This window comes from Psittacula echo (assembly GCF_963264785.1).
Source record: "Psittacula echo genome assembly, chromosome: 4".
In the NCBI taxonomy this organism is placed as follows: Eukaryota; Metazoa; Chordata; class Aves; order Psittaciformes; family Psittacidae; genus Psittacula; species Psittacula echo.
The window spans coordinates 20,255,321-20,274,120 of record NC_137738.1 but is presented as its reverse complement, the minus strand read 5'-3'; the positions used below and the strand labels follow the sequence as shown (position 1 = coordinate 20,274,120).

General features: G+C 58.7%; 1 protein-coding gene across 1 annotated transcript; it reads left to right on the top strand.

Moving 5' to 3' along the window:
- On the top strand, window positions 1–10,369 carry CAPN11 (calpain 11). Its single transcript, XM_080615326.1, has 22 exons — window positions 1–125; window positions 570–852; window positions 1,431–1,500; window positions 2,871–2,989; window positions 3,120–3,253; window positions 3,409–3,577; window positions 4,115–4,198; window positions 4,285–4,370; window positions 4,546–4,620; window positions 5,008–5,168; window positions 5,248–5,417; window positions 5,623–5,634; window positions 5,934–6,145; window positions 6,260–6,299; window positions 6,560–6,625; window positions 6,954–7,011; window positions 7,104–7,168; window positions 8,014–8,082; window positions 8,191–8,269; window positions 8,707–8,823; window positions 8,898–8,956; window positions 9,150–10,369. The coding sequence occupies exons 2-22, from the start codon at window positions 607–609 to the stop codon at window positions 9,174–9,176; spliced, it is 2,118 nt and encodes a 705-aa protein (XP_080471452.1). The 5' UTR covers window positions 1–125; window positions 570–606; the 3' UTR covers window positions 9,177–10,369.
- Window positions 10,370–18,800: the final 8,431 nt, after the last annotated feature.

The window sequence follows — 18,800 nt, the reverse complement described above, 5'->3', positions numbered from 1 at the left end:
GGCAGCCGCGGCGGCTTTCGAGGGAGAGGGAAAGGGAGAGGAGCCCAGGGGCTGGGACACGCTGCGGGGCGGCCGCTGACGCCCTCCCGGCTGCGACGGACGAGGAGGAGCCGGGATGAGGGAAGGTACCGGGAAACTGCGCCGGGAGGAGAGGCTGTGGGAGGCGGGAAGCGGCAGAAATTTCTCCAGGCGCGGCCCTTCTGTGTGTCAGGGACAGGACGGGAGAGCTGCGGTCTGGCCGCTGGTGGGTTATCTCCTTCCAGCCAGCCCTCAAAGGGGTCTGCTCCTTTGGTGTCCTCTAAAGAGAGCTGGGCCGCGGTGGCCGGACTGGAGGCCATGGCTCAGAACGGGGCTGTGCTGGGGCTGGGATTTGGGGGGTGCTCCTGGCACGGGGATGTTCTGTGTGCCGGCCCTGCTCACTGCCCCGGGACAATGCTGATGGAGAAGGTCCCTGCCGTGGGAATGGTGGTGAATTGTGGATTCAGCCGTGGATGTGAAATGGCTGATGTCCCCAGGGGTTGCTTGGGCCGCGGGCCCTGCCTCAGCCCCACCATGCCTTTTCATTGCAGGGAGTGGAGCTGAAGGTAGTGCTGCCTGTGCCCTGCCATGAATCCCTTTGGTGGGATGGCTGCCCGTCTGCAGAGAGACCGCCTGAAGGCCGAGGGGCTTGGCCAACACAACAACGCCATCAAGTACCTCAACCAGGACTATGAGGCTCTCAAACAGGAGTGCGTTGAGAGCGGCACCCTCTTTAGGGACCCCCAGTTCCCAGCTGGCCCTTCTGCCCTTGGATTCAAGGAGCTGGGGCCACACTCCAGCAAGACACGGGGGGTGGAATGGAAGCGTCCATCGGTAAGTGCTGGGCTTGGTTCTTTTCGGGCTGGGCTGGCATCCCTGCCCTGCAGAGTCTGCACTGATGTGGTTTGCCAGGCTGCAGCCTGGTGCTGGCCTGCTCCTCTCGGTGCTCTGTCCCTTCAGTGCTACATAAACTCCTTTCCCAAGGGCCTAGAGCAATGCCCCATGAGTTTCTACTTGAAAAAGCATCATGTCTAGCAGGCCCTGCTTCCTCTGGGCAGCAGGCTGTGGGCATTACAATGTGTGGGCTATGTCATTGCTTCTAGGTGTCGTGGCATGGATGTGTCACCCTTGGTAACTGGGGCTTTTGAGGATGTATATCTCCTGGTGCCACGAGTGCAAGGAGAATGCCATTAGCCTATCTAGCTTTGTCCTCCCATGGCTATAGCAGCCTTACCTTGATGGCCTTGGGGTTGCAGTCCCCAGGCGGAGGTTTCCATGGCAGAGGGCAGGTGGCGTGCATCTCTCAGGGACCATATACCCATCCTCCTGAGTCACAGCTGCAGTGAGTGCCAGTCTCCCAGAATCCCAGGCCCTGCCAAGATCCAGCATCTGACTCCCTTGTCTTCCTGCAGGAATTAGTGGATGACCCTCAGTTCATCGTTGGAGGTGCAACCCGGACAGACATCTGCCAAGGGGCTCTGGGTGAGTGCTGGCGCTCTGTCCCCAGATCTTGGTCTGGAGAGCAGTGGCTGGGGAGGGCTGGAGAAGAGGTTAAGAGTGGAGCAGTTTCACAGCACCTTTCCCCAGGCCCGTGCAGCGCATTTTCATGCCAGCCTCTGCACAACTGTCCCTGTACCAAAGCTCCCTTCCCATTTAGTGCAGTGGAAACTGGAAGGTGGGGTACACCTGTTGATGGGTTGATGTGTGCACAGCCTGACCATGCTGTGATCAGTGGAGATGTTGGGTGGATCCATGCCTGACCCATGCTGACAACAGTGCCAGGAGCTGCTCCAAAGAGCTCCTTGCTTTGGTGAACGGTGAGGGATGGCAGCTGGATGGCGGTAACAAACTGAGGTGAGGTTGTGCTGGTCATGACAAAGTGCTTGCAAAGGAATATGTGGCAGAAAGGAATTGAGAAGGGAGCTATAGAGTACAGGTGATGATTTGTTGTTTCTCCAGGGGTGTCTCCCAAGGCAGAGGCACTGAGACAAGGAGAGCAGTGTTAATGGGCTGGGTACGCTGACAGGGCTGGCAACTGAAACCAGATCTGGGTACCACCAGGAGTGTCCTCCTAATCTGGATTAAGTTGGGTACCCAGTTGGGAGTAGCACACACAGCACACTGTTTTCAGGGCTGACCACATTTAACACATCCAGTCATTAGAACAAACTCGAGGTGGTAACTGGAGCACCTAACAGCCCAGAGCACTGTGATGAGGTTCAGCTGGTCATTAAAAAGTGTGGATTGCCATTTTGTCAAGCCACAGCCCGGTACAGGTTTTCCAGGCTCAAAGCTAAGGTGTGACACGCTTCAAAGGCAAAGGAGAATAGGGAAGCAAGGCAAACAATCTAAAGTGCGGTGCTGGCCTGGAGCAGCACTTGTGGTTAAGAGCACTTGGAAGGAAATGTGCAGTGGTGCTGCTTGCCGTGTAAGAAGCCAGGGAAACGGCGTTAAAACCACTCACTGGATAGAATGGTTTTCTAAATGCACAGTGTAATTCCATTGCAGAACTCGCTGTCTGCGATGTGGAGGGCAGTCAGGACTGAGCCCCAGGAGGGTCTAGATAAACGGCTGCAGTAGGGGGTTATTAGTGGTCTGGAAACAGGCTCCTGGTCAGGGAGGATTGTTCCCTGTTGCTTTGAGCTAACACACCTCTCTGCAGCAGGCTGAGCAAGCCTGGCTCCCTGAGCTCTGTTTGTCTGCTGGACCCTCTCCATCCTCTCCACATGCTTTTGGAGCTGGGGAGCCCCAAATGTTTGCAAGGAGAGCACACCACAGGCTCCTACACATCCACCACCTACCCCAGCTAGGGAGGTAGTGCGTGCTCACACCAGCTTCCTCTCCTCCCCCAGGTGACTGCTGGCTGCTGGCTGCCATCGGCTCCCTCACGCTCAACGAGGAGCTCCTGCACCGCGTGGTGCCCCATGGGCAGAGCTTCCAGGAGGACTATGCTGGCATCTTCCACTTCCAGGTGCACTGGGAGCTCCTGGCCCTCCATAGCTGGTTGGGTTCAGGGGTGGGATGGAGGGTGGTGGGTTGAAGGTAGGGACGAGCAAGTCGTGTGATGGTCTGAGCTCACCGCGCTCTCTCCTGACCTGCAGATCTGGCAGTTCGGTGAATGGGTGGACGTGGTGGTGGATGATCAGCTGCCCACCAAGGACGGGGAGCTCCTCTTTGTCCACTCGGCAGAGTGCACTGAGTTCTGGAGTGCTCTGCTGGAGAAGGCCTATGCCAAGTGGGTACCTTTGAGGCAGGCATGTGGGGGACAGGGCACTTCACAGTGTGGGGTGGAGGGAGGGGGTCTCTTCTATCCCTGTCCCTGCTTGTGCTGGGTGCCAGGGGAGTAGCAGTGGCTGTGTCCTTGCCACCTCACCCCTCCCTCTCGCGCAGGCTGAATGGCTGCTACGAGTCGCTGTCAGGGGGCAGCACCACCGAGGGCTTCGAGGACTTCACCGGCGGCGTGGCAGAGATGTACGACCTCAAACGGCCGCCGCGCAACATGGGCCACATCATCCGCAAGGCGCTGGAGAGGGGCTCCCTGCTCGGCTGCTCCATCGACGTAAGTGGGGCGGTGGGATGGAGCTCTGTCCCAGTGATGGCCAAAGCAAGGGCTCACAGACTGAGGTTGTGTCAGAAGGGCCCTCGCCGGGACACCGGGCAGGAGGTTACTTATTTCCCCTCTTAGCAGAGCACCCTGTCCAGAGCTAGCATGAGGCTGCAGCCCAGCTGCTGTGAATGGGCTTCTTTGGATGGAGCAGGAATGTCCATCTTGAGTGCAGGCTGTTGAACGAGGGTCTGCCTACAGCTCTGGCCATGTCTTGCATCAGTGTCTGCAAATTACCTGGAGCAGGGTTTTCCAGCTGCTCCCTTTCATGCTTTCAGAAGTCTGGGTGGTTCTCTGATGCATCTGCAGCATCCTCCAGCAGGGAAACTGTCTTTAAATTGTCCTCAGCTAGCAGCCTTTGAGCACAGGGAGCTGCTACCTGCTGCTTCTCTTGGCTACAGCAGTGCAAAGCAAGGGGGATTCTCCACATGGTGGAGGGAAGGGGTTAGGTGTTTTAAGCATATTCGCTTGAGTCTTGCACATTGTCCTCAGATCACAAGTGCCTTTGATATGGAAGCGGTGACCTTCAAGAAGCTGGTGAAGGGCCATGCCTATTCTGTCACAGCCTTCAGAGATGTGAGTTGGTTAGATGAGACTTTAATGGCAATAAAACAACCCGGCCAGTGGCATGGGCTCAGCATCCCGTGTCTGGTTGTTGTCAGGTGAACTACCGGGGTCAGCAGGAACAGCTCATCCGCATCAGGAACCCCTGGGGTCAGGTGGAGTGGACAGGAGCCTGGAGCGATGGGTGAGTTGGACAGCAGGGACAGCAGGCACTGCACACACAGCATGGCACTGCGAGGGGAGCTTCAGTGTGCAGTGCCCCTCACATCAGAGAGGGGGGCAGTTGAGGGCCAGCTCTGAAGTGCCCTCGGTTCACCTTGAGTAGTTCTCACCTAGTTGTCTCTCTGCTGCTATTGCAGCTCCTCCGAGTGGGACAACATTGACCCTGGTGACAGGGAAGAGCTGCAGCTGAAGATGGAGGATGGAGAGTTCTGGTGAGTGCCAGTGCTGCTCTTTTACAACAGCCAGCCTGGAAAAGGAGCAGAGAAGCTGAGGGGAGGTCCTGGAACACATGACCTGCATTTATGAGCTGGCTTTCCAGCACTGGGGAGCCTGCTAGCATTTTCTCATCTCATCTAGTTAATAATTTTCCTCTGTTCAAAGAAATTCAGCCCAACAAAATGCAAAGCATCTGGGAAGGGTAAACATCCCTTCTTCCCCAAACCCAGCAGCGGGCTTTAAATGAGCTACAACTGCTCAGGGTAAAAAAAGCTCTTGCTGTCACTTAATTCTGCCAAAATCTTGGCTGGGCCCGGAGCTGCCTGCACTCCCCTTCCTAGCGCAAGGAGTGCCCTGGCCCCAGCCCCTGCCTGCGCCCACAGGATGTCTTTCCGGGACTTCATGAGGGAGTTCTCCAGGCTGGAGATCTGCAACCTGACCCCTGATGCCCTCACCAAGGATGAGCTCAGCAGATGGCACACGCAAGTGTTCGAGGGCACATGGCGCCGGGGAAGTACTGCCGGGGGCTGCAGGAATCACCCAGGTAGCTCTCTCCTCCACATCTCCACTGTCAGCAGTGTGACGGAGCCAGGTGTTTCATCTGCACATCCTCTGCCTTCCAGCCACATTCTGGATCAACCCCCAGTTTAAGATCAAGCTGCTGGAAGAGGATGACGACCCCGGGGATGACGAGGTGGCCTGCAGCTTCCTGGTGGCTCTAATGCAGAAGCATCGGCGGCGGGAGCAGCGGGTCGGGGGTGACATGCACACCATCGGCTTCGCTGTCTACGAGGTAACCCCTGCCCACCCCAGTGCTGCTTCCTGCGACTGGCTCATCCCTGCCAGTCCTGCCTCGACCTGGCACCCCAGTCCTCAAGGAAACCTTTCCCACCTGCTTTGCCAGCCTGTGCCCTGTCCTGTGCTCCCTGCAGCTGTAAGGGATGGGGGCAGGTACTGGGATTCTGATTGGCTTTTTCCTTCTTCTCTCCTCTCTGCAGGTTCCTGAGGAGGTATGTCCTGAGCTGCCAGAGCTTACCCCCTTCTGGATGGGAGCTCGAGAGTGGGCAGCAATGGGTTAACATAAGTGCATGCACACATGTGCACCCAGTGACATGGTAGCTGTGCATGTAGTGAAGTGGGAGCTCCCACCATGCTCTGCTAATGGGTGCTGGGCACCTCCCTGAGGGAGGACTGACTCCTGCTGGGATGGCTGCTGGGATGGGCAGGGTAGGAATGTGCTGCCTGATCAGGCTGGCTTTGGTCCCCCCGCATTGCGGGGCTGTGGTCCCCAAGCACATTCATTCCTCAGGCCCGGGGCAGCCAGAACGTGCACTTGAAGAAGGATTTCTTCCTGCGAAACCAGTCGCGGGCACGGTCTGAGACCTTCATCAACCTGCGGGAGGTGAGCAACCAGATCCGGCTGCCCCCCGGTGAGTACATCGTGGTGCCCTCCACCTTCGAGCCGCACAAGGAGGCGGACTTCGTCCTGCGAGTCTTCACCGAGAAGCAGTCGGACACGGAGTGAGTCTCTGCCTGGCCTGGGGACACCCTGTGTCTGTGGGTGATGGGACAGTTCCCCACCACAGGCAGGTTGCTGGCTGCTCATCACTTTGTTTTCCTCCTTTCTGCCCATAGGGAGCTGGACGAGGAGATCTCAGCAGATCTGGCAGATGAAGTAGGAGCCACTACTTTGGTTTTGTTGGTGCTGATGCTCTGGGGCTTGGGAGGGGGAGCTGAAATCTGGAGGTGGCTGCTTGGGCTTGGGATGTCACTGGGGCTGGAGAGAGGCTGGTAGGGTCAAGGTGATGGGGATATGGGAAGTAACAAGGGTGAGAAGAAGAGCTTCCCTTCCAGTTCAGGTCTGCTGAGCCTTGGAGGCAGGGCAGAACCCAGGTTTGACCACTAACCAATCCTTTCTGGCCTCTATCACCCCAGGAGGAAATAACTGAGGATGACATTGAGGATGGCTTCAAGAACATGTTCCAGCAGCTTGCAGGGGAGGTGGGTACAGCTGTGCTGAGCTCTGGGAGACCCTGGAATGGGGAGGGGACAGGATGGGACCCCTGGCTGTGAGCTCCAGCCCACTCCATGCTTGCCTCAGTTCCATCCTACAGACAAGTCCATCTCTGCTGCTGATCAGCCCATCTGCCCCCAGGGGTGGAGAAGGGGCATCCAGCTGTGGCCCAAATTCTTCTGAGCATGCAGGAAATGCAGTAGCACCCTAATGCTTTGTGGTTGAGGCAGAGACGTTTAGGCAGGAGAGGGAGGAATGACCACAAGTGGGGTGGAGAGCAGGGAAGGGGTGCTGCTAACTCTACTCCTGCTGCAGGACATGGAAATCAGTGTCTTCGAGCTCCGCACTATTCTGAACAGAGTCCTTGCTAGACGTAAGCGCTGCCCTCCCTGCCCCTCACTCCCTGCAGCCTGCTCAGCAGGTTGGGTTTTGATGCCTGTGCTCAACCTCCTTCTTCCTCCTCAGACAAAGATCTGAAGACGGATGGGTTCAGCCTGGACTCCTGCCGCAACATGGTCAACCTGATGGATGTATCCTCTTGGTGCTGTGAGCAGGGGCCAGCTTCCCTGGTGCTCAGCCTGCTGGCAAGACTTGTCAGGAGCTGGGGCTTGGCTCTCTGGCTGTGCTGAGGCTGTTCAACCAGAGGAGGGAGGGGAGGAATCCTTGTGGCTTCAGGGCCACCTGCCTTACATCCCTGGGCTTTAGCAGCCCTTTGTGGAAAGGGCCATCAGTTCCCTGCTTGCTTTGGGCCCTGGCTCTGCCTCCAGAAGCCCAGCCCAGCCCCACTCTTGCCTTCAGCCTTCCCCTCCAGGACAAAGCTCTCTCTGCTTCCCTTCCTCATAGGCTTCCCAGCTTGATGTGCTGTGATGCCACCCAGCCTTCATGGCACTCCCAGAAGGGAATAAGGGCTGATGGGCTGCTTTCTCCCTAAACCATCCTGCCCAGCAGGTTGAGGATGAGAGATATAAAGCAACAGGAGCCATGGTCTTTATTCTTGCCTGCAAAAGGACATGGAGCTGAGGTATCAGGTAGAGGAGCACCTCCAAGCTCTTCTCCAGCCTGGCCCTGCAGCATCCCATTTCACTGCAGGCCAGCCCAGTTTTCCCAAGGACACCACAGCAGTATGCTTCCTACAGCAGCAGCACAGCTGCTCCTGGGAAGTGGATGGCAGACAGCTTAAGCATTGTACTTTCCCTGCTGGGTTGCAAGCTCTGATCTTGCCAATGTGGCAGGACAGAGAAGGGAACCTGGGAGGGAAAACTGGGCAGAGCAAGTGTGGCCAGGTTTCTCTTGCCTTATCTGCTGGGATCTCATAGCTTTGCCTTTATACCACCCCCTTTGCTGGCTGTTTTCTCCTTGACCCGCTGCTCCACAGAAAGATGGCAGTGCCCGCCTTGGGCTGGTGGAGTTCCAGATCCTGTGGAACAAGATCCGGAGCTGGCTGGTGAGGAGGAGCGGTGGGCATGGCACACTGCGCAGGGGCAGCAGGGTGAGGGGATAGCCAGGCTGCACAGGACAGCCTGCCCTTCATGGCTCTGTGCTGCTTTTGCAGACAATCTTCCGGCAGCACGACCTGGACAAGTCCGGCACCATGAGCTCCTACGAGATGCGCATGGCTCTAGAGTCAGCTGGTAAGTCAGGAGAAGGATAGTAATGTGGCTCCTGCTGTCAGCACAGTCCCAAATAGTTGGAGAAGAGTGTAACCAGCCTATATTGCGTGCTTCAAGCCAACCTGTCATGGCAGTGAGATGTGGTCCATGACTACACTGGGCTCCCTCCATCCCCACTGTGCCAAGTGCTGGCACCTCAGAGTTAGGCATGCACATAAGGTGGTCCCAACCTCTGTCCTCCTCTGAGCTGCAGGGTCCCATCCTGGCAAAGCAGAGGCCCAGGGTGGATCAGTGATCTAACTAGTCATATGGCTCCAGGGGGAGCATTCTCTTCTTGCTGAGGCTGGATGTGGTGTCCTTCATTGAGTGGTCTGATGGCCCCTTGGGTAACGTGGACTGCCATAGTTACACCCTCCTCTCCTGCCTCCCTGGCACATTGACTGCTCTCTGCCTTGCAGGTTTCAAGCTGAACAACAAGCTGCATCAGGTGGTGGTGGCCCGCTATGCAGATGATGACATGGGGGTGGACTTCGACAACTTTGTCTGCTGCCTCGTGAAGCTGGAGGCCATGTTCAGTGAGTGTGGCTCTGGGGCAGGACAGGCAGGCACAGAGGGACACGTTGCTCACCTTGCTCTTGTGCCCCTGTAGGGTTTTTCCAGAGCATGGATACTGAAGGCACTGGCACGGCCGTCATGAACCTCACTGAGGTGAGAACTCAGTTATGTGGAGGTAGGGTGGGAGACAAGGAGATCAGGCACTAGGGCAAATGGAGCACATGGAGTGGGTGGTAGAAAGCCCTTCAGCTCCTTGGGTATGGAAGGAGACTATAAAAGATCGATATGATAAAACAGGATTGCTGCAGGCTACATGTTTCTCATACCTTCTCCCTCTCCTTCCCAGTGGCTGCTGCTGACGATGTGCGGCTAGGAACCACGATGGATACTCTACCACTGGGACGCCCCAGCATCCAGGCCCCCTCCAAGTGCCTCCCTTTGGATCTGTGGACACAGGATACTCTTCCCTCCTTGCTCCATCCCACGCTGAGCCACCAGCCCTGCCTCTTGGCAAGCCTCATGCCACCCTCTTCAGTGGACCAGGGGTCAAGGCAGGCAGGGGATGCCCTTCTCCTTTTCTGAGCTGGGCTTCTTTCCACTCCCGCTCCTGTTTTCCCAGCCCAGAACAGAAGGAGGGCACACAGCACGGGGTACCTGTGTATCCCTGCGCTGAGCAGGGCAGGAGTGAAGGAGTGGGCTGGGGGACATCTGCAGAGTAGGGAGAAGCAGGAGCTGCAGGGGAAAAGAGGGGATACGACTCTTACCGCTTGTTCTAGTGCTGCCCTGTCCCCACTAGCACATGTTGCCTGTCTCTGTACCCATGCCTGGGAGCATCAGCAGGTACTGCCTTGCTCAGGCAGAGGCAGTGGGTTCCCAGTGAGCTCCAGTGGCTTTCTGTGAGGAGGAAGGGCCATACTCCTCTTCTTGATACCCTTGCACTGCATTCACCACTAAGCACGACCAAAGCCTAGAGCCCAGTGGCTCCTTCCATGTGGCCTTCAACACATCCCTCCCGCCTCCATGCCCGTGACTTCGCCCCACCGCTGGGTCAAGCCCTGCAACTTAAGCACTGAATGTCTGTGGGCTCCTGTGCTGCATGAACATGCATGACCTGTAGTGCAGCAGAAGCCCCTCTCTTCCACATGGACACAGCAATGCCACCACCATCACACTGGCTCGGCCTCCCCTCCTATCTCTGGGAGCTCCTGGGACATCCCTGCCCCTGCTCATGGTCCCCAGCAGGACAGGGGGGCCAGAACCCAAGCGGCGATGCCTTCCCCCAGAGAGGAGGGGTTGGTGGTTTGAAGGGAATGCTCTGCTGCACACATTTCTTCATGCTTCCCTTCGCCATCCTATGCAGTTACGCTCTCCTCTTCCCTTGGGCTCCTCTGCCCTGTGCAGATGGACCCCAGTGCCAGCATTCTTGCACTTGTCTGTGCTCCTCCATTACCCTCCCCTTCTCCTGGGTTAACAGGGTGGCTCCAGCTTGGCAGTGGGCAATGGCCAGTCCTTTGCAGGCAGCCAGTTAGCTCCCCCCAGCCCCCTGTAATGGCTGGAGGATGCTCCTGCAGCAATAACCACTGCTGCCAGCCCAGCAGCTCCGCTTCCTCATCCTGCTCTCTGTGCGCTCCAGGAATAAACATATCTGTTGGACATGTGGCCCGGGACACTGACTTGGGGGTCATGTTCTCCCTGTGCTCACTGTGGCCTGGGTTTCGGGGAATGAGGTGCAGAGCCAAGCCCAGGACACACAAGTCACCCAGCCTGGGGCACGGATGGAGGAGCACCACAAGGTGCAGGTCTTGCCTTGGGAATGGGATCTCCTGGGATTTTATAATTCGCTTTTTCCTGTGCAGGGGAATCTTAATACTGACACGTAGGGGAAGCACCGTGTAAGAAAGGTGTAAGGATGCACTGCTGCTCAGAGAGCAAGCATTATGCTGTTAGCAGGGCTGTTTGGTTATCCCAGGGGTTTTTCAAGCGGAGGAAAAGCCAGTGCTTGCTCCCCAGTGTCAGTGGCAGCAAGGGTGCATCTGCTCTTAAAGAAAGGGGAGGAAATGTCTTGGGCAGGTTGGGTATGGGGAAAAGGTCTGCTTGGATAGCATGGATTTAACCATGGAGTGGATGGGAGTTGGGGGCAGCCTGGAGCTCTGAACCCTGAAAAGGGACCACACAAGGTATGTGACCCTTGATAGGGGCTGTGGGAGGTTGGTGTTTTCCCCTGATTCTTCTGAGGTTACAGCTGGAGGCAAAAGCCTTCCACAAAAATGACAGCGGAGGGCTGGGTGATTGGGCTTTCCACTGCATGGCAAAGAGCAGGGCTTGCTGTCAGCATGCACATCCTGCCCCTTGCTGACACCCCAGAAGGGCATCACAGCCCAGATGTCCCTAGGGGGACTCAGCATTTGGAAAAGGAGTGCCTCTTGTGCCCCTCATTTTCCCCAGCATCTCAGTATCCCTTATGTGGGTGCTGTTAGTGCCAGCCCAGCTCCCTGGGACCAGTATCCCACAGTGTGACAGCACCCAGCTCTGGGACAAGCCAGGCTGACTCAGAGCACGGAGGCGAACTGAGGTGTGATGGCAGAAAGGAGCATCCTGTCTGCTGCCCTCTCCTCTGGGGCTAGATGGAGGTGGGCTACTCGCACTTGGCTACCTGTGAGCTGAGCTACCCCCATGGGGTGGGGGTACCTTGCGGCTTGCCAGTCCGGAGTCCCTGCTCCTGCATTCAACCCAAAAGCCATTGCAAAACAAGGGCTCAGGTGGGGCTGGGACACAGGAGTAAGCGTGCAGAGCTGTTGCTGCTGTCCCAGCTGCGAGGCCTTGTCACACACACACACAAGCCTAATTGTAGGGTAGGGCGACGGCCTGGCTTTGGGATGACAGGTGCCCCCATAGCCTCACCAGAAGCCCCCTCCTTCCCTCCCTCCCTCCGGGGCCAGCTGGCACATCCCCTCCCTCGCTGCCCAGCAGCTGCCAGACCAGTACTGGCAGGGGGCCAGCAGGCAGGGGAGGCCCAGCTAATGCCACCAGGAGTAGCCTGGATCATTCCCCTTGTCCTCTGGGACAAGGAGGAGGCCCAGCAGAGTCCTTAAATGCCAGTGTAAAGTGAGGAACAAGGGGGGCTGGGGGCCACATGTGGGCAAAACTGCTGTTAGCTTTGGGTTTGTCTTGTGATGGGTGCTCCCACCTTTTCCACACCTATCCCACGGGCAGGAGTGCACCAGGTGGGCAGTAGCACCTACGGGTGCACAGCACCCCTGCTCCTGCTCCCCAGCACCCCATGCCCTGTGCTCCTGCCTCCCACAACCAGAGCAGTCCGCCCATGCTGGGGTCCCCCTACACCCCAGCTGCTCATGTCCATCCCGCATGCACAGGATGGGGGGAAGGACCACAGCCCATCCCCACCTGGCCCCACCAGCTGCCCTGGCAGCCGGGCTCTGATCCCATCTGCGCTGCCCCGGACCGGTGGCTGCAGGAATGTCATTCCTGTGGGCACAAAGGGCCTTTGTGCGAGTGGAGCAGGCTGGCGGGGGGCCATGGCACAGCATCCCGAGCTGGGGCAGGGAGAGCTGCAGCCGAAGGCAAGTGTGTGGGAAGCAGCTGCCACCAGCCTTGCGTGGCCTCACAGCTCCTGGCCAGGCTCAGCAGTGTCGCCGATGCTGCCAGGGAGGAAAACCCCCTCCCATCCTCCTCATCTCTGGTTCCATCAGCAGAGAGGTGGGAGCATCCTGCACCCACCAGCACAGGGAGCTGCACCAATGCTGTGATCTGGCACCTCCTTGGCATGCCTTGTCACCTGTGCCATGGGATGCCAAGGGCTCAGCCACCCCATGAGGGGAGTGAGAGGAATGGGGGCATGGAGTGGGGGCAGAGAGCACCGGCAGCAGCTGCTGAATTCGGCCTTTTTCAACAGCTGCCATCCCAGTGCCAGCAACAGGGAATGTGCCTGGGCCAGGGTGTTCCAGGGCCTGTCCATGGTGCGTTAAGCAAACTATTTATAGTGCTCATGTCCCTCCCCAGCAGGAATGGCCCATATTCCTCCTGTGCGGGGCCAGACACCACTGGTGTCCCCACCAACACTCCTTTGGGTCCCTGTTGGAAAGATGAGGGAAAGAAAGGGCTGTTGGCCAGCTCTCATCTTCCTCCCGTGCCATTCTGTCAGCTCCCAGTGTGAAGCCAGAGGAAGATTTGCAGCAGATGTTGCACACCTTGTGAAGAGATGCCCAAGGACCATACCCTGCTTCCCAGCACCCCTGCTCCCTGCTAAATCCTCTGGAGCCTTCACCATGTAGTAGTTGCTTTAAGCATTGGTAGGTGCTAATGGTTGTCCTGTCCCCTGTGGCATGAGGGTCTTGCTGTCCCGTGAAGCAAAGATGCTGTCCTGGTAGGAGACTGACCAGCAGGTCCCGGGACCCTGGGCCTGCCTTGCACTGCCGGGGGCATCTCCTGCCCCTTGTTTGCTGATGTCCAGCTGCTAACTGACCATCTGAGAGAAGTAAGCACTAAAAGGGTGCATGGTCCTTGTTTGGGCTCAGGACGTGGATCCCCTCCCTCCCTGGCAATTGGTATGATACAGAAAGTGGGTGCCTGAAAGGGGAGGCCTCAATATGTACCCAGCAAAAAAATATCTGGCTACCTGGTGAGGGATTTTGAGCCCCTTGGTGAAGAGGGATGAAGGATAGACAAGAAAAAGGGTTGAGAGTCAGAGCAGCGACTGCAGGAGCAGAAAGTCCTCCATGGATCAGAGAGGTTAAAGTAAGGGTCTACATGCCTTGGTTCAGGAAACACACAGGTATAGGACTCCAGTGCCTTAAACCTTCTGTTTGGAAGTAGATACTGGCAGAATCTTGATTTATTCCAAGGTTGCATTCTCTTTCCGGCTCTTTGCCTTACTCACCAGAGGCTCAGGATTAAGTCCCTTCGCTTCCCTGGGCTGTGCTTTTGCTCAACTGTGAAAGGAGGCTAAACCCCCTGACCCTGCAGATAAGGAAAGCAGCTCGGCAATGTCTCTGCATTTTTGGCAGAGACCAAGATCTGCCTCTTTATGAGACCCCAAGAGCTTGGCAAACAAGCCCTGCCCCACTTTCCGCCCAGTGCTGGGATGTTCCAAACATCTGGCATTCACAACAGGGTAACCCCTCCTGCAGTTTACCTGTGCTCGCTCCCTGGGAAGGAACAGGTTTCTGCAGAAGCCGCACACTGAAGCCCTTTTGTTCCCAAGGGATTTGCCATCCCCTCCCTTGTGTATCTCTGCCACGTAATGCTCAGATGCAATGCCCCCAGGAACGTGCTGCAACACCTCTGCACCGGGCCGGCACCTTCCTTTCCCTGTGGGACTGGAGGACAGAATTCCCCTGGCAAGCATGGTAGGATGGGGAGTTCCTTAGGCTCAGCAGGGCTTTTCCTAGGAATAAGTAAGGCTCCACTCTCCTTCATCACTGCGGTCACTACCACTGACCAGGGACACTTCACTTTTGATCCCAGTTGCACAAAGCAGGCTCAGAGGCAGGGCACTGCACAGGCCCTTTGCATAGGGAGGGATATTTCCGCTAGGGCTGTACTACTGGGCAAATAGAGGCACAGAGCGAGGCAGCAACCTTCCTGGGATCAGACGCAGTGAACCCAGGAGTCTTCAGAGCAGGCCAAACACTGCACCCGCTGCCTCCCCGGTGAAAGGGGAGAAGCTCCCTCCCAGGGAGATGTAAACCCTGACACAGCTGCACCAAAGCTTTCGCTCCTGCTACCTTCACCCTCTCCCCGTAACACCGTCGGCACAGGGCTGGCAGCAGCGCACAGCAAAGCAGTGTGCTGGAGCCAGAGACCTCTGACGATGGCAGATCCAAAGCTCGAGAGCCTGCAGGAGGCCAGTCCCAAGGGGCTGACGTCAGCCACGGTCCTTGCAGCTCCTGGGCCTGGAGCTGAGCCCTTGGGGAACTGTTTCTAGTTTCAGCACACGATGTCTCTGTGCTGAGGCACAGCCAGCCTGCTTTCCTCATCCATGGCTGGCTCCTTGAGAAGAATCCACAAGGCTGGGAAAGGTCACTCTGGCTGAACTAATGGCCCTTGGATGGGACTCCCTGGGCAAGGGACAGCTCGCATCAGGCAGGCTGGGAGATGGAGCAGTAGCTTTTAGTCCCTTGTATCGGTTCATTTGTCTAAATTCTGCTTGAGTGGGAGCCAAGAGTAGGGCTTTGGCAGGGTTTTTGAAGAGAACAACAAGGGGAGGAAATGAAGCCAGACAGCCACCAGGAACAAAAAAAAGGTTAGGAGCAGTAAGGAAGCGGAAGGGCACGGACATGAGCCATGGACCTTCCTGCCTGCACCTTGGCTAGCTTGCACTCTCCTGGCCTGCAGGACCCTGGCTGCTTGCCCCAAGCTAGCTCAGCGTGGGAGTACAGCTGGAAAGCATGGGACATTGGTTACCAGCCTGCTCTGGAGCCCCACATGGAGCCAGATCCCAGCTCTTTCCCAGGGTAGTGCCCATCTGCTCCTCGGCGCTTCATGCCCTGGGCCATCCCTTGCCCTGCTCTCCTTGGCGGTCCAACTGCTCTGCATTCCCGGCCCTTGTGGGAGCAGGGTGGCAATTGCTAATGCTGGCAGAGAATGACAGGCATATTTCGGGTCTGGCTGCCTGCTCAGGGCTTCGGTGAAGCTTGTAGTGAAACAGGACCCCATCCTGCCAGCCTGCATTTCTGTGGTAGGCAGATGTTGTTCCTTCCTCACCCCCCTTCTTCTCTCAGCACTGTCACCCTGACAAACGGGGTCCCGGGCTGAGGAGCAGTATCGCTTACAGGGAGCATGTGTCTGGTTTGGGAGGAGGGGGCATTTAAATGGACAGCTGGTGTTTTTTGTTGTTGTTGTTGTCCCTTGCTCTGGAGCTGTTCCTGCCATTTGGGCTGGTGGCAGGTCCACGTGCGGGGAGCTAAACAGTGCAGGCTCCTCTGGGAGAACGGGCTGAGGGGTGTTCCGGAGCAGGAACGATTCCAAGGAGGGTAAGAAAAGAGGGAACGAGGTGGGGAGGACAGCGGTCCCTTCCAGTGCTTCTCCGAGCATCCCGCAAGCAGCCCCCTGCTGCCGGAGCGGTGCAGACGTCCGAGCCCCGCGCTCGGGCTCCCGCATGGAAGCGTGAGGAGTTCCCGGGCACCCCTCGGTCCGCCAAGGCACTTCGGGGGGTGCCGGGGTCTGACGTGTCCCCGCAGGCTCGAGGGGGCAGCATGCCCGCTCCGCCGCTGGCCGCCCCGCTGCTGCGCGCCCTGCTCGCCCGCCTGCTGCCGCTGGCCCGCAAGCGCCTCCTGCCGCCGCTCCGCCGCCTGGGCCGCCGGCTGCGCTCCCGGGAGAGCCGCCAGGCCGTGCTCACCTGCCTGCTCTGCCTCCTCAACCTGCGCAAGAAGGTGGACGACTGACGCCAGCCGGGCCAGGGCCGGGCCGGGCGCGGCGAGCCCCCACTGCCAGCCCTGCCCGCCTCGGGAGGAGGGACCGCGGCAGGGGAAGGTCCGCCCAGCCCAGCCCAGCCCAGGCAGCCGGGGCCGGACGGCTGCCCGCGCCTCGCCGCCCGATCATGGGAGCCGGGCCGCCCCCCGCCCCGCTGCCCCCCGCCGCGGGGCCGCCCCGCTGAGCGCCCCCGCGGGAAGGGGCGGCCCCGCCGCAGCCGCCCGCCCCGGGGAAGGAGCCGGCGCCGCCCGGGCTGTGTCCATCACCGGCGCTCCCCGGCGGCGGGGGCCTCGCGCTGCCGCTTCGCCCCGCGCTGCCCGGGCAGCGCCACCAGGCTGACCCCCTGCCCGGAGGCAGCGGGGAGGATGTCGGGCAGCACGGCGAGGAAGGTGCAGCCCTTCACCATCAGCACCAAGCTCTCGCTGCCCAAGTGTGCCGCCGACTTCCCCGGGGACGCCTGCCCCGGCATCGCGCTCACCTCCGCTCTAGACAACCACCGGGGGCTCCGCGGGAGCCTCAATGAGCGCATCTCCCTCTACCTGGCCCACGCCCGGGCCGGCCCCGTCGCCCCCGAGGGTCAGCCCCGTAGCCCCAGCCCCGGAGAGGATGGAGGCACCGGCGATGAGCGGCTGAACCGCAGCTCCCTCTCCCGCTCCATCAAGAAGATCACGCTGTCCAACTGGCATGGGGAGACCGGCGCAGGGGACACAGCGGGACCCGGGGACCCTGGCAGGGCAGGCGGCGAGAGGAACCACAACAACAACAACAGTAGGCCAGGGAAAGCTCAGTTCAAGGTAAGCGCTACCCATACCCTGTACCCTCCTCTCCACGTCTTCCTTGCAGTACCCATTCCGGGCTGCCAAGGGAAGGGTAGATCCTGGGGAGGTCCAAGGGATCCGTGCTGCCTTGTCCCCATGCCCTCGAGGTAGCACTCACTCCAGGGCTCCTGGGGTAGTTGCTTTTCTTCCCATGTCCTCTCCCACATTCCCCCCTCCCGCACTTCTCTGTGCTGCCAGGCTGGAGGGCAGAAGGTCTTTGCTGGAGATGAGCTTTTGGTAGGGCTAAGATGACCCAGAAAAGCTCTGCCCCAGAGCCCGGCTATGGAGGGCTTAGCTCTTCGGATGCCTGGGATGAGGCAGTGGTGTGTAGGGAGCTGAGAACTCACTCTCCCATTTACCAGAGGGGAAACGGAGGCTGGGAGAAGGGAAGTGACTCATGGACGGCCACACAGCCAGGCAGAGCTGGGACAAGGCTAGGAGCAGAACCCCAGCTCCCATCACCCCACCCTCTGGGCCTGAGCCCTAGCAGGCACAGAGGTCCGAATCCATCATTGCCAGAGTCCGGGAGACCCCCTGTTGAGGCTGGAATGGGGCGGAAGGCAGCTCGGAGACCTCACTGCTGCTGGCAAGAGCAGGCAGGAACTCCTTGGGATTTAACCCTGACCCACAACAGCTGGTTTCCCGGCGGGATAGCGCTAGGAAGAGCCGCACAGCCCACTGCCAAAACCCTCATCCTCATTGCCAATAAAGGCCAGACACGGCCTCGCAAGAGCTGCCGCTTCCTCCGGCACGCAGGCAGCTCCTCACTGGGCGGCCAGAGCCTGCGCAGCCCAAGGGGCATCGGCATGAGGGCTCCCCTCTTTCATATAAGGCAGGGACATGTGCTCGGTTCTGCAGTGTGGTGCGGGACTTTCGGGAAGCTGCCAGGATCGGCCCCTCCTTCTTGTCCGGCCTCGGGGGTGGAGCTGGAAGGGGGGGACAGGCTGCAAGATGGAGCTTTGGGTGGCAGAGAGGGAGCCAGGGTGCAGGGGAAAACGTGTGTTTGGTGGGGTGGCGGATGCAGTACAGAAGGGAACACTGCCCTCCTTAGAAGGCACATTAGGTCTTTCCCAAGCGTGCTCCCTGGCCTTTGGCTCTGCCCTGCAGGAATGCGGGACTCCTCTGGGATGGGCACAGTGCAGCCCAGGAGGGTCTGACCCTGATCTTCCCACTCATGGGACGACAATGGCACTTATTTCTCTACGGGAATGTGACGAGCATGTGTACCATGTTAATCTTGCCTGCATGAGAGAAAGAAGAGTTCACAGAAGAGGCAGCTGAGGCTGCTGTGCTCGTTTCATGTGTGGCTTTGCCCGTGTTGTGAAGCCTGGGGTGCTGCTGGGGAGCGGCTTGATGCCGAGGAGGGCACAGCTCCTTCTCCCAGCCTTTGGTTGCTGTGAGTTTGTTGTGAGGGACCGGGGAGGGGAGGCAGTCCCGGTAGAGCAGCTCTGCGGGAAGGATGAAGTCATCCTTGTGCCGGCAGCCCTGTTTTCCGGCAGCTGACGATCGTGAGACGGGGACTTTAAATAAAGCTCCATGTCACCTGCAGGCTTGTCTCCCACGGCTGAGCCCTGCTGCAGCCAGTGTGGGAAGCTGTTGCCTAAAGAGGGGCTTCCTAGGGTCCTATGCCCCGTAAGCATTTCATATTTAGCTCCCCGCCATTCCCTAAATGGCATCCAAATCCTTCAGCCCCGCTGTCAGGCAGGGGGGTGCCTTCTCCTTCTGGCACCCTCCTGCCAGATGCACTG